Raw genomic sequence first — 14010 nt, forward strand, 5'->3', positions numbered from 1 at the left:
TCGACATCCGGAAAAACCCGCGGCAGTTTTAGATAGGGATTTTTCGACTTACGAATTTTTAGACTTATGAATTTTTCCATTTTCAATGCATTCTTATGGGAAATTGCGTTTCCAATGGCGTTTTTCGACTTACGAATTTTTTTACTTACGAAGGTGCCTTCGGAACGGATTAAATTTGTAAGTCGAGGCACCACTGTATATCGTGACCTGCCAGCCACGGAAATGCAATTGATCAAACGTTATATGAAAGTATTGAAAAACATTGTTGAGTGTTAAGTTGGTGGGAAGGCGTCTGCCAGACCTGCTTCTGCAGCCGAATTCTCTCCCACGTGCGCGACCGCTTTTCAACCACTCGCAGAAACATCATTCTGCCGTCATCCCTTTGCAGCCACCACTTGGTCGCCCGAGTGTACGAGAGCAAAGCTGAGTTCCGGTCGGCTCTGCAGCACGAGAAGGAAGGCTACACGATCTACAAAAACCAGGTAAGGGTCCCTTGCTTTGCTTTAATACATTGGACGCCTCCTGTTTCCATTACGTATGTGCATTTGTTTAATAGTTATATACAAAAGTACTATTAAATATCTGTGTGTTTTTGGCTAGCTTGGTGAGCATCACGAGAAGACCAAAGAAAGCTCGGAGTACTTGAAATATCTGACTCAGCAGGCTGTGGCGCTGCAACGCACAATGAATGAGATCTACAAGAACGGATCCAGCGCCAACATTATGCCCTTGAAAGTGAGTTGCCCTGTGCGTAGCTGCCCAGATTGGCTTTGGCAGTAAGACGTAAGATGTACCTCTTGATTTCCCTTGTCTGAGGAGTTAAGCAGCAATGCGTAGCACACTTCAGTGTCCAGGAGTGCTGTTCAGTTTCCTCTACTGCCCCACCGCTTGGGGATTTTTACTCCCATCTCGTCACAAGAGCTCAGCCGTGGTGTTTTCCTGTCTCACAGCTGGGCATTGCTTATCTTTGCAATATCCTTGAGCGGTGGGGGTCAAGCAGCTGATTGCTGAAGATCAGCCTGACCGCTTCGCAGCTGGACAGGGACCTGAACTTGGGTCTGTGTCAAAGCCACACTGTTGATCGTATTAGTGTGTCTGTGTGTGTTTGAAGCACTGAGGGCTCTAGGCAAGATAAAAAAAACGGCTTAAGTCATTGTAGTGCAGATATGAAGCAACTGAAGTCAGCATAATGATCCTTCAGTGACTTGTTCCCTCCCCACTCAACTGAACTGCCAGGAAACAACTCCCTTCTAAGCCTAACCTGACCTAAAGGACTACCGTAGTTACAGGTAGGTAGCCGTGTTGGTCTGACGTAGTCGAAACAAAAAATAAAAATCCTTCCAGTAGCACCTTAGAGACTAACTAAGTTTGCCATAGGTATGAGCTTTCGTGCGCATGCACACAATCCGAAGAAATCTGGTGTGCATGCAAACAAAAGCTGATACCTATGACCAACTGAGTTGGTCTCTAAGGTGCTACTGGATTTTTTTTATTTTTTGTTTCTGACCTAAAGGGTTCCTGTTCTTGGAAATCGGGCTCAGAAGGGTGGATTTTCTTGCCTTCATTTCCTGTCTTTCTTCCAACCTGGAACCCAAGGCGTGGTGAACCCCGGGCTCCCAGATACCGTTCCAAGCATGTCTTTTTTTTTTAATGTTGTTACCATAGTAACAAACCAAAAACACCACCCCCATTTAAAAGGCCATAGATAAGTTTAATTAGCTAAAGGCCAGGGACAAAAGAAATGCTTTTGCCTAGTGCCGAAAGATATGTAATGAAAGCACCAGACGTGCCTCCCCGGAGAGACCATTCTACAAAAAATGAGGAGCCACTGCAGAAAAGTCCTGTTCTTGTGTTGCTGCCCTCCAGATTTCTCACGGAGAAGGCACACGAAGAAGGGCCTCAGATGAAGAGAGCAGGGTCCAGGTTGGTTCATAGGGCAGATCTGGTCCTTGAGGTATTGCGGTCCTGAGCCAGTGTTCGTATCCTCATTGCTGGGAGCCCTTCCCGGTCGTCAAGTAACCAAGTCCTCTTTGTGTCAGAAACTGTGTGTTCTGCTCACTACCCAAATCACCTTCTCCCTTTATACCGGGGAAGAGCGTTGGCTGCTTCTAGGATCCATGGTCACATTTCGGCAGCCCAGCATCTTATGTTTGCTGCTTAGAACTCTGCCTTGGTTTCTTGGCCCCATGTTTTGCTTTTATTTTGTCGGTTAATAAGCTAATCTCTTGTTTTGTTTAGTTCACGGCTCCCAGTATGGCCAGCGTCCTGGAGCAGCTGAACATAATCAATGGGATTCTCTTCATTCCACTAAGGTAAAAGGGACCCAAAACTTTGTGTATCCGACTGTCTTATCTCTCCACCACTCCAGGGGTGGTGTGTGAATGGCACTGGCTGTCACCTCCATTGTTTTTAATGGGCGCGGGGGGTGCTTCAGCAGAATTTTGAAGCTTAGGTGTAGGTTGGTTGGCAATTACAGGTCACTTCCTTGGCAACAGTTCCTTTGGCCCTCCAGAGGCTGCTGAACTACAACTCCCATCAGGTCCAGCAAGCATGTCCAACGGCCAGCGTTTACGAGAGCTGTAGATGAGCAGTAGCTGGAGAGCCAAATATTCATCCACACCTAACTTCAAAGTGCATAGCAAACTCTTCATCTGCTCTATGGTGCCGGGAGTTCCTTCCTTGGGTTATTAAGTCTTTCCTCCCTTTACATGTTCCTCTAGAACAGTGTTTCCCAACCAGTGTGCCTCCAGATGTTTTGGGACTACAACTCCCATCATCCCTAGCTAGCAAGACCAGTGGTCAGGAATGATGGGAGTTGTAGTCCCAAAATATCTGGAGGCACACTGGTTGGGAAACACTGCTCTAGAACAGGGGAGGGGGGGAAGGATTTCATCCCAGATTCCCTGCTGGACACATGGCAGGGGTGGGCGTGGCCAGGGCCAAAAATGGGTGGAGCAACTAATGCACATTTTAACACTGTATGGTAGGCTAGCACGCACACACACAAACACAACCTTCCATTCTGAAGCATTATCAGAGTTCAAGGATACATTTCAGCCAAGACGAAAACACTTGAGATGCAAGGCTGGTGAGGGGGTGTTACCTGGAAGAAGGGGGTGTGGCCAAGGGGAAGGCTCTAGAAAGGCTGGGGGGGGGCTCTAGCCTGCAGTTCCTTACCCCTGCTCCAGAAAGCACCAAAGCCACACCTGCATTGCCAAAATTACCTTTCAAAAAAATTAGGAACCAACTTTCGGTATAAGATTATCAAGGAATGGCTGGACACCAAGGAGTGGGGGTTGGAGACTGACTTGGAAGAAGGGATAGGTGAATTGAGGTAGCCTGTAAAAGCCAGAGGCAGGAGAAGGGGGAGAGAGCGGTCAGGCTGGTGGGGAGTCAAGGGCATGGGTAGGCAAACTAAGGCCCGGGGGCCGGATGCGGCCCGCGGACGGTCCAGGAATCAGCGTGTTTTTACATGAGTAGAATGTGCCCCTTTTATTTAAAATGCATCTCTGGGTTATTTGTGGGGCATAGGATTTTGTTCGTTTTTATTTTTTTCAAAATATAGTCCGGCCCCCCACAAAGTATGAGGGACAGTGGACCGGCCCCTTGCTGAAACTTTGCTGACCCCTGGTCAAGGGCTTCCCCACCTCCTCTCTTTCTCCCATGACCCAGGAGAGGATTGAAGTGGGAGGAGCAGAAGCAGCTTGGATAGGAGGACAGGTCAGGTGTTTCTGTCGTGGAAACAGCTAGGGAGATGAGCTACCTCTTGCCTAACGTCCCCCGAGCGCCCCGCTCTGCGCGCTATTCCTCTGAATTTGCTCTGCCCGCGATTGCCCAGCCTTTCCCCCTTCTCCCTCCGCAGCCAAAAAGACTTGGAGAACCTTAAAGCCGAAGTGCAGCGGCGCCAGCAACTTCAGGAGGTCCTCAAGGGCAGCGAAGAATTGGAGTCGGAAGAAAAACCCGCGGGGGAGAGCGAGCCCGAAGCAAGCCCGCCTGCAGCCACGGCTCCCTAGCTTAGGGGTCCGCGTCGGGAGAAGGCTCTGGCTGTTTGAATCTGTCCCGGGGTGGGGTATAGGGAGTTGCTCAGCCTCTCCTTGGGGGCAGCTTCTCGGCAATGTGTTTTTGTGTTGTTGTTTTTATTTTTTAATTTGCACTGGTACAATGAATACACAATGCAAAGAACTAAATTTTGAGAAATGAACCCTACCTGTCGAAGCAGGCACTGGGCACCCAAAACGGGGCGGTGCAACAGCTGCTGGTCCCCGGAGAGTCTAACTGGGGTGGGAGAATGCAGGGGTGTCGTGGGGGGAGGGGAGGGGAAGTGGGGCTGGAAAGGGGGCATGCGTGTGTGCGAGTACATTTCAATCCATTTTTACCGTGTACATAAGAGATTTAATTCCAAGTGAGGTATAATAACATTTCTCAGGTCATTTTTTTCTGTTGACTTTTAAAGGACATCTATAACTTTGCAGAAAAGGAACCCTCCCCCACCTCCCGGGCCTGGTGGTTCTTCTCCCCCCCCCCAAAAAAAAAGTTCTCCTTTTCCTTCCATCTTTTGAGGCTCAGCCCGCTGCTGCACTGTTTAGGTGATCGTGACACTATAAATATTATATATTAAATATAAATTCAGCCATATTTTTTATCTCAATGTTTTATCTTTAAGGCCTGAGCAGAGTTGGTACTGCAGAGGAAACTGTTTTGAGGAGATGGCATAGAACTTTTTGGTCTGAATTTAGGAGACAGCCATTGGATTCCTTTTAGGGTTCCTCTTTTTATTCTTTCCTTGCCTTCCCCCCCCCAAAAAAAACTATTTAGATTTGTTGGGAAAGTGGGGTGCGGTTTTGTTTTTTTGCAAGTTTCATGGCCCAGGAAAAGAGATGTTGTGTGGTTTTTGTGTCCGCCTAAATTCCTTGTGCTTTGCTCCCTCTTGAGCACAGCATAAGAAACAGCATCCAAAGGGGGGGGGGTATTGGTTTTATTTTTAAAAAAGAAGAAAACCAAGCCATGGGATGCCCAGCTCTGATCATCCAACTGCCCCTCATGCCAAGTTAACTGTAAAAGCTGAATTGGTGGCTTGGGGGCAGTAACTAGGCTAAGCTCATCCCATGTTAAAGTATCCCTAAAGTCTGGTATAAATCCCCCCCCTTTACCCTTTTCAACTTATACAATGGAAAATCCCTAGTGCCTATACTTTACCTCTCTCCCCACCCCTTTCTCAAAGAGTTGTGCGAATGGCATAGAACAAAAGCGCCTCGAGCTGAAGACTGCTGTCTCGAAAGCGATTGGTTCAATTGATGAGCTGAACTGAATCAATGTTTGGGTTGTTGTTTTTAAAAGGTTTATCTGTGGACTAAACAAGAATCATGAACCTAAAATGAAGCTCTTTTCTCTCCCCCCTAATTTCCTTCTCGCAGTGAAAATGGTAATAAATTTGTATTAATACTATATAGTACCGAACAAGATGATTTGGGGGGGTAGGGGTGTCCTTGTTTGTTTGGAGATATTATTATTTTTTTGTCCCAAAGCCTCATCAGCTTTAAAACACAAGTTTCCCAAGAAGGCATTCATTGCTGGCAATGGATGCTCTGCCCAATATTCTGCCCTCCCCTGAAGGGGAAAAAAACGGTGATGTTCTTCAGCTACTCTTAATAGCTCTCACTACTGTACGTCCCTGCTATTACCGACAGGTTGAATGTGTTCGTAAGAACAATAAAGCTGATTTCCTAGCTCTGCCCTCCCTGCCTAAAAAAACAAAACACCTATCATGTTGAGTTCAAAATGCGGAGTCTGGTGGTCACCGCCTCCCTCCTCTCCCTTTTGTACTAAATTGCATTTTGCCAGCCTCCACCCCACCACCCCTACTCAAAACCACAAGAGAGGTCATGTTTCTACCATGTGACTCAAATGTTGGTGCGAGGGGGGGGACGGGACTTGTGTTAAAGACTCAATGCCAAGGGTTGGGCAACTTACGGTCCCTGCGGCCCTATTAAACCTGCCAAAAAACGGCTACCAAAGAAAGGTGGGTGGGAGGGGAGGTTTTCAAACAGGTGCAGCATCTTCAGTGTGTGTGAGTGAGAGACGTCATCGTAGCGTGGCTGGAAATTGCTGCTACAGAGGGCAAAATAAAACAAAATGAAACTTTGGCATGGTTCTGGGGCCCAGACAGCGAAGGTTGCCTGTTCCTTGACGCGAGTGCAATTTAGGTGCATAGCAAGAGCCCTTCCCCCTTCTCTGGGGGAGAGAATGTTCTTTGGTCCAGATGTGGAGGTGAGAGAGAGAAATGCAGAATTTCCTTGGAAGTGTCTGAATAAAGAACAGATTTCAATGCAACTTTTACTTTCGGTTTTGCGTGTTTTGTTTTGAGTAGTACAGTAGTACCTCGACTTACGAACGACTCGACAACTGAATTTTCCAACTTACGAATGGGGCCAATGGTCGCGTGCTTACGAATGTCTCAACATCCGAAAGGAAACCGCGGCGGTTTTAGATAGGTATTTTTCAACTTACGAATTTTTAGATAGGGGTGCTTCGACTTACGAATTTTTCCGTTTCCAATGTATTCCTATGGGAAATCGCGTTTCCAATGGCGTTTTTCGACTTACGGATTTTTCGACCTACGAAGGTGACTTCGGAACGGATTAAATTCGTAAGTCGAGGCACCACTGTATCTGCCAGTAATGGTTCCCCTCAAATAAATTTGTGACATAAGCAGAAAAAGAACTATCTGCCCAATTTTTCTCGCAGTGGAAAACTTGGCTTACATTAATTTTATAAAGCCAAAGACAGCCTTGGGTATGTGTCTCCTGAGGGGCTTTAAGGTGGCATGGTCAGAATCTTGCCAGATGCTGCGGCTCAGCTATTCTGCCAGGTTATTTCCTTACGTTACAAACTACATGACCTGTATAATTTGTGGGTCCAGAGGTGTGCAATATGTTCTGGGGTGCTGCCACTACCAGTGAGAGGGAGATCCAAAAGGTCTGCTCACCAGTCTTTAGCTTAATGACCTCAAGGGGGCACCCATATGCAAGAAAAGCCTGCTGGATCAGTCCAGCGGCTCATTTGTTCCAGCATCCTGTTCTCACCGTGGCCAGCCAAATATCTCTGGGAATCCTGGAACTAAGAACCAGCGCAAAAGCTCTTGCGCCCTCTGTGTTTCCAACAACTGGTATTCAGCAGCACGGCCCTCTCCATCCTTAGTACGGCCCTCTCCACCCTTAATTTGTCTGATCCTCTTTCAAAGCTTCCTAGCTTGGTGGCCATCACTGCCCTCCAGTGGAAGAAAGTTCCATATAGTCATACCTCGATTTAAGTACGCCTCGATTTGAGTACTTTCAGTTTAAGTTCTCCGCGGACCCGTCTGGAACAGATTAATCCATGTTCCATTACTTTGAATGGGAAAGTTCGCTTCAGGTTAAGTACAAACTTACGGAGCTTTGTAGCCAACGGGATTTGAACTCTCCTCTCTGAGCCTAGTCATCTCAATCAATTGGAAGGTGGGAGGGCACCACAAAATACCAATTGCACAGAAGAAAACTGATCTGCATTCTGCCCCCACACACCCCTAAAAGAGAAAGCCCTTAGCAAGGGTGTCTGCATCTATCTTGGGGTGTCATGATGCCTGACTACAGCTGCCGGGTTAGGAGCCTCACTTGTAGGCCATCTTCTCAACTCTCTTAACACACAGGCTGCTATTTAACTCTACAGGCCTCTTGTGCTTTCATCCACATTTAAGAAAAAAAACCCTGCTATCTATTTCTACGGTCCCAATTCAGCAAGGATAAAAGATATTTAACTGGCTCAATGAAACCATGTGACAACTACTATCGGCCACCTCCGTGAGCTGGCCTAGCAAGTTTCCAAAGCATTTTGAATGGGATCTCTTCAACATACCCATCAACCGGACCAACCAGGGGGCCATTTTTTCATATAACCCAGATATCCCTTCTGCCCACCCCTGAATAGTCTTGGCTGGATTAGGAAAAGGGATATAAATGCCACATTGGCAGGACAGGTGCATGGGGAGTGGCACTCAGAATTCAAGCCTGCCCTCACCACCCCATTTCAAATTAGATCAAACTAGTAAAATTCCACCCACTATAGATGACAAGCCTCTTTGGTTTCAGTCGATCAGAGGGAAACAAGAAAACCGAGAAGATTTTAGAGGTCAGAGCTGTTAAAGGCTTACTGTGGGATAACCACTTGTATGAAGCACAGAAAATCTGTTGTTTTTTCCAATGCTAGTTAACAAGGCTGCTATCGCCCATTGTGGAAAATCAAGGTCAACGATAGTATGTACTGGTAGGTAAAATCAGTTCAGTGGAAAGAGGCCGTCCTGTCAAAGAGTCAATACTAATTAGGTTAATAAAACTACTTGCCTACAGTTAACACAGTTGCTCATTTGGGTGTTAGATTTATCTAGGTCAAATTACAATTGTACGGGCTTGAAATTAATTGATGTGGCTTCTCCCTCCCTGTTAACTTGAGGCATTTTCTGCATTGCGTTGCTACCCATTGGGGGAGGAGGGTGGGTTGGCGAGTCAACCCAAAATATGGGATAGTGAGCCTGAAGAGTCCTGGGCTGCAGCTTCTTCGCAAAGCATTTGAAAACAAATTTGCTCCAATGAGTTTTGTTTTTGTAATTACGTATCGCAGCAACAGGCTAAGAAACCAAAAATCCATCGTTCCCACAAACAAGCTAACTGTCCTCCAGTAGGGACCTTCAGCTTCAAGCATTAATCTGGGCTGCCCACTTCCAAGTGGCATGATGTACAGGGCCTTCTGCAGTGCTGCTATCTAACCGTACCAAGATCCCAAGTTGCATTACAGCAGAAACTCGACATCCCATTTGCAACAGGCATTGGCTAAATGCCGGCGAGAAGCTCCAACGCGGGGCCTGAAGGCAACACACAGCCACATGCCACTGTCCTTAATCATCCCTCTCAACATACTCCATTCTGGATCGCCATCAAGAAGGCCTCCAAGTATGTCTGCTTTTAGATGCATCTCTATGCCATGGTGGCTGATGCCCACCGAGACCGGCATGACAAGAGACCAACAGGAGGTGGCGCCAGGGCCTGCTAGGCCTAGCTTTGCTCCCATCCTTGCCGTTCTAGAAGGAGGCACTTGGGAGGAAGCTGAGGGGCAGCAGCACCTCCTGGACCAGTTGTAAGCAGGAAAAGGCTGGCTGAGGGTAGAGGGGTGCTGGTGGGGCAGTGCCCTATCTGCCCTTAGGTGCCAGCCTCTGCTCTCTATGCCCATGGCCCTCACCACATTCCACGACAATGAATTCCACAAGCAGATTTTGACTGCAGGTGTCCCCCGCCCCAACTTAATTTTGCCTTGCTCTCCAACTCTCGCTTCAGCTAGAGCTGAAGTTCTGGGGCTGGCTGAAGGCTGTGCAGGAAACCGGCTGATAGTCTACCATGCAAGCCAGCTGTCAGGCCCCCGGGGAGGCTGAGCAGCCTTTAAAAAGCCCCACTGTGCCTCGGGTCCCTCTGGGGCTTCCTCTGCCCTCATTGATGTCCGCTCTGGGCAGGGTCCCCTCGTGAACTGCAAGGACCCTCTCTCGCCATTTTCTGGTATGGTTCTATTTATTTCCGGGCGCTGCGCATATATGTGGACATGCGCAAGTAGAACACACATTAGGTGGGGGGGGCGCCTGTACTTAGGAAATGGAGGGCAATTGCCCCTTTAGAGCTTCACAAGAGACAAATGTATAAGCCGGTTGCCCTGCTGTACCAGCCCACCCCTCCTTTTACCTGCTCTGCCCCACACCCCTCACTTTTGCCTTGCATTGTCACTTGAAGCAATGCTTTCCTCCGGCTTGAAACCCAACATGATATTCTTTGCCATCTGATTTTAACTGCCTAATCAAGCACAATCTAAAAACCGCACGATCTTTTCTGTACCTAGACAAACAAAAAGAACGAAACACATTTAGTTTTATATGCATTTAATAGTTTACCAATTGGTACAATAAGATTTTTGTTTTAATATGCAGAAAACATGAATAAATTTTGTTTTACACAGTCTGAGAGCAACAAATCTTACTGTAAAACACAGAGCAGTATTATATACATTCCTTTACTGATTTTTTTATTTTAATTGTGTCAATATCTTCAGTTAACTCCTACAGTCTGGGGGTGAGGGGGGGAAGCTTTCTCCAATGGCAATCTCTACACCGTTCTTATTGGGGGGGGAAGAGAAATAAAGAGGCTTGTCGTCATGTCAGTGTTGGGATCAAACTTCTAAAAACGTGGAATATTTTGCTAATTCTCTTCAGAAAGAACTTTGGACAGCTTGAAGGATATGCTTAGGACAAGAAAGTGGTTACTTACAGGGACACAGCAGAAAGAGAATAAAAAAGGCTGGTTAACATCCAGTCATGACTTGCCAATCTGGCTCAACCTTTTGCCCACCCTCTGCCCCATTCCCCCCCCCCAAAGAAAACCTCCCAAACAAGTTTCCCTATTTTATACACATCATTTCTGACACTAATGGAGAGGTTTTGCAGTAGCTAGCACCCTGGGAATTTATTTTTAAATATACACAGCCAGAGTGAGAATATGGAATAATTAAGTGGATTTTTTTCCCCTTCATTCAAATTCTGTTAAAACTTTGCACTCAGGATTATCAAGCCACTGCGGAGGAAAAACCCAACCCAAACCGTATCCTTTTAAATAGCTTTCATGGGGTGGGAAGATGGGGTATGGGACAGGGAGAGGAGTGAGGTGAGAGGAGAAGAGAAGAGAAAGCTATTTAAAAATGATTTAAACAGGCAGTTCTTTTCACATTAAAAAAAAAAAGTCTAGAGGTAAATGGGAGAAGCAGCCAGGTGTCAACAGATTAGAACAGGGGCGGAGGGGTAGGAATAGCTTGGTGAGACGAGAGCCAAAGCTTTCAAAATACTACAGTGCTCCACAGCTTCTTGACAACTTGCTAGCAACTAGTATTTTCCCGGGGGGGGGGGGTTAAAAAAAATTGTGCTCTGGGCACTTCATTGGTCACACCACACACAAAAGCAGGACGGCTTTTAAATGAAAATGGTAAAGTGCAGGATGCTCCAAGACATCAGCTCTCAGATTGTGTCCAAATCATAAAAAGGGGGGTGGGGGGTGGATTTTGCACTTTCAAAAAGAAAAATGAATCTAGGATTTATTTATTTATTTTCTTGGGCACATCTTAATAATCCATGCAGTTCTGGAATGTGTGTGTGTGTGTTTACGTACGTGTCTATGTATGTATTTGTGGCTTTCTTTCAAGAGACTGGACACCGAAACTGGTCTGTTTGGAAGCGTGGTGCTTGACCACTGCCCTTTCAGTTTTAAAAACAGCATGCCGCTCTTTGTGTGACGGAACACACAGCAATACACTCCTGAATACCTTCTGATAATTTTTTATTTTTAATTTTTAAATCCTCTTTCAATCCAAGCCAGTAAACCTCAGCGCTTGAGACTCTTCACAGGAGAAAAAGAAAAGGCACAGGATTAAGATAGCCGGAGAGAAGCACAAAAGCCAACTACTAGGGACGACTCCTCCACACCACCATCTCCTCCCCCTTTTCCATTTTCTTTTGTTTTAAAACCAGGGGTGTAACTGCTGGTGCAGTGTACAACCACTCATGGTAATTCGCCTATTATTGCAAACTGGCTAAATGGACGTGTAGCTAACAGGTTTAAAGTCACTCAACGCCAAGGAGGTTTCGTGACTACTAGAGGCTACAAAATGGTTCCTTTTTATATCCTAAAACCGTTTATTATGTTCAAAGGAGTGCAGGGGAATAGTGGTCAAGCTCCCGTGTTAATAGATGCCTTAGTTTCACAGATTCTGTAAATGCAGAGTTTACCTTTAACCCTTAAATAATAATAAAAAGAACCAGGATTTCTACACCTCAGCCAAGAATTATTTTGCAACTGCTAACCAGCATTGCTTTGACTGTCCCACTACAGATTCAGAAATTCTCAAAAAGGCAAAAACAGCAATGAATTCCCTGTCAAAAACAGTTTTAAAATGAGGGTAAGACTTCAAAATGTGTACGATTCGGCTTGTGGGAAACTTGCTCACTAAAAAGCTGCATTCTCCAGAAGTCAGGACTTGCACCCTAACTTACTCCCCACCCTTTCAAGTCATTCACTGCTTTTGGTTTCCCAGCTCCCAAAAAGAAGCCAAACACACAAAAAATCCTTCTTGCGGGAGAACCAAAATGTGTGATTAAGCCTTATTTCTATTGACATGCATCTAACCCTCCAAACAAGTGGGGTTTTTTTGGTTGCTTTTTTAAAAAAGGGCCAGTTCTTTTAAAAGCCACAGAGCAAGTGTGTTAAAATTTGTCAGACCGGCAGTTTGTCCAGACTAGTACGTGGATTTTTGGAACAGACCTGGTTCGTGAAGGACTGGACTTAAAAATGCCTATAACAGAACGTGACCAATAAGAAGCTGATTGAACGATGCTTGCTCCTTGGAAAAAAGATGAATGGGGAGGTCTTTCTTTTAGAGCTCTTCAAATTAAGGGGGCAGCTTCCATACTGAAGCTGGCTTCAAAACTCTGTAACAAGAGCAGGCTTTGCATGTCAGCAGGCGGATTTAACATGCGGTTATGAGGTTATCTAGAAGCTTGCAAAGTACCTGCTAGCATAAGTGGTTCTCCTCCTCCTGTTTCCTTCTTTCTTTCTACAGTGCTTTTTTTTGGAGCACTGCGAACTCTGCTCTCATGTCCCATCACATCTGACCATCCTCTGGCTCCCTGTCCTGCTTTCAGACATTTTTGCTAACTTGAAAGGAGAGGGAACCACACCACTATTACCCTGTTTGCTGCACACTCACCAACTACCAGGGAAAGCAGGGGAGGAGAGAGGATGACACCCTCAGATATTGTGGACATCGCACAAGCCTGATAAACCACAACCAAAGCCAACAGAAAGCTGAACTGTCAGGAGTCAACTGGGAGATTTAAGTCCAACCGTCCAGTTAAGAGCTACGTTCAAGCAAGACCGACAGACTCCCTAAGACACATTTTGCATGGAAAGCATTAAGCGCCAAGTGTTAGAATGCAATAGAACTCCAACAACCATTTCTTTAAAAAAAAAATACACATCACATCATACCAAGGTTTCTCTTCCTATATTGCAGCTTGTTAGTATAAGGATACCAACCTTTTCTTTTCTTTTTTAAACGTGATAGGAAGCCAAAATAAAAATATATCCTATTGATTTGGCAAATATATCATGACGAGAAAAAACTGGAAGTTTTAATTAGTTTCCATTAATTACATAAGGTTCTAAGTTGCAGCCTTGTTTATCTAGTATCCTTAGACTTCTTAAGCACACTTAAGTGATGTTGTTACAGAGATACGTGTTTCTTGAAAGAGCCCTCCCCACCCCCCCCCAAAAAAAGAATCCGTATGAGAGTCACTAGTTATAGGCACCACCCAACAGAAGAGAATGGGTGTTCAGTTTATCCAGCACAGAACGGGATTTTGCTGCTGCTGGTGGTGGTGCTGGTTTAAGTGCCCTTAATTCAACCAACCAGCTTCTGCCTTCGCAGGTCTGATGTGACCAATGCCAGCCCATGTCCTTAAACCTATGGTACTTCTAGACAACGTATGTAAATTTACAGTATACAATTTGGATTCACCATGCATGAATACTTTGTGTGTAACATTTAATAAGCTCAATCTACATCCAGAATAATTTACATGAAAGGACAATATTTATTTTAAACAGAGCTCAATGGGTAACCATGGTATCCGAGTGCATCCAGAGGGGGAGGGAAAGAGGGGGGTGGGCCAGGTGTGAATTCAATCAACGGCACTCCCACACTTTTACTGTTTGATCTACGCTGCCGGTAACCACAAAGGGCGCTGTCTTGTGGAAATCTGCAAGAGAGAGGGGGGCGGGGGAAGACAGGAAGTTACTAACAGCACCACAAAGGATAGGTCAATACTAGAGCTGAAAAACGTCCATGATGCTGGATCAGCCAGAAGGTTTTAAAAATCAGGACATATACTGTGAC

The 14010-nt window shown here is 45.8% G+C and overlaps 2 protein-coding genes across 6 annotated transcripts in view; one reads left to right on the forward strand and one right to left on the reverse strand.

Annotated features, from left to right (window-relative positions):
* The window catches only part of CLUH (CLUH binding protein of NUMT mRNA), an 82980-nt gene extending 76650 nt beyond the window's left edge, over window positions 1-6330 (forward strand). For both annotated transcript variants that reach the window (XM_035139029.3, XM_035139028.3), the window contains exons 23-26: window positions 389-482; window positions 601-735; window positions 2239-2312; window positions 3863-6330. In XM_035139029.3, coding sequence (XP_034994920.3) covers window positions 389-482; window positions 601-735; window positions 2239-2312; window positions 3863-4013 — 454 coding nt within the window. In that variant the 3' untranslated portion in view covers window positions 4014-6330. The remainder of the gene's footprint in view (window positions 1-388; window positions 483-600; window positions 736-2238; window positions 2313-3862) is intronic.
* Window positions 6331-9935: 3605 nt separating this feature from the next.
* PAFAH1B1 (platelet activating factor acetylhydrolase 1b regulatory subunit 1) overlaps window positions 9936-14010 on the reverse strand; it is a 55006-nt gene continuing 50931 nt past the window's right edge. For 3 of the 4 annotated variants that reach the window (XR_015947058.1, XM_035138966.3, XM_088657890.1), the window contains one exon: window positions 9936-13873. Coding sequence is in view for 2 of the 4 variants with exons in the window: in XM_035138966.3 (XP_034994857.1) it covers window positions 13800-13873 (74 nt within the window). In the remaining 2 variants the exon portion in view is untranslated. The remainder of the gene's footprint in view (window positions 13874-14010) is intronic. The other variant, XR_015947057.1, reaches the window with a different exon arrangement.

Source organism: Zootoca vivipara, chromosome 14 (assembly GCF_965207765.1).
Source record: "Zootoca vivipara chromosome 14, rZooViv2.hap1.1, whole genome shotgun sequence".
In the NCBI taxonomy this organism is placed as follows: Eukaryota; Metazoa; Chordata; class Lepidosauria; order Squamata; family Lacertidae; genus Zootoca; species Zootoca vivipara.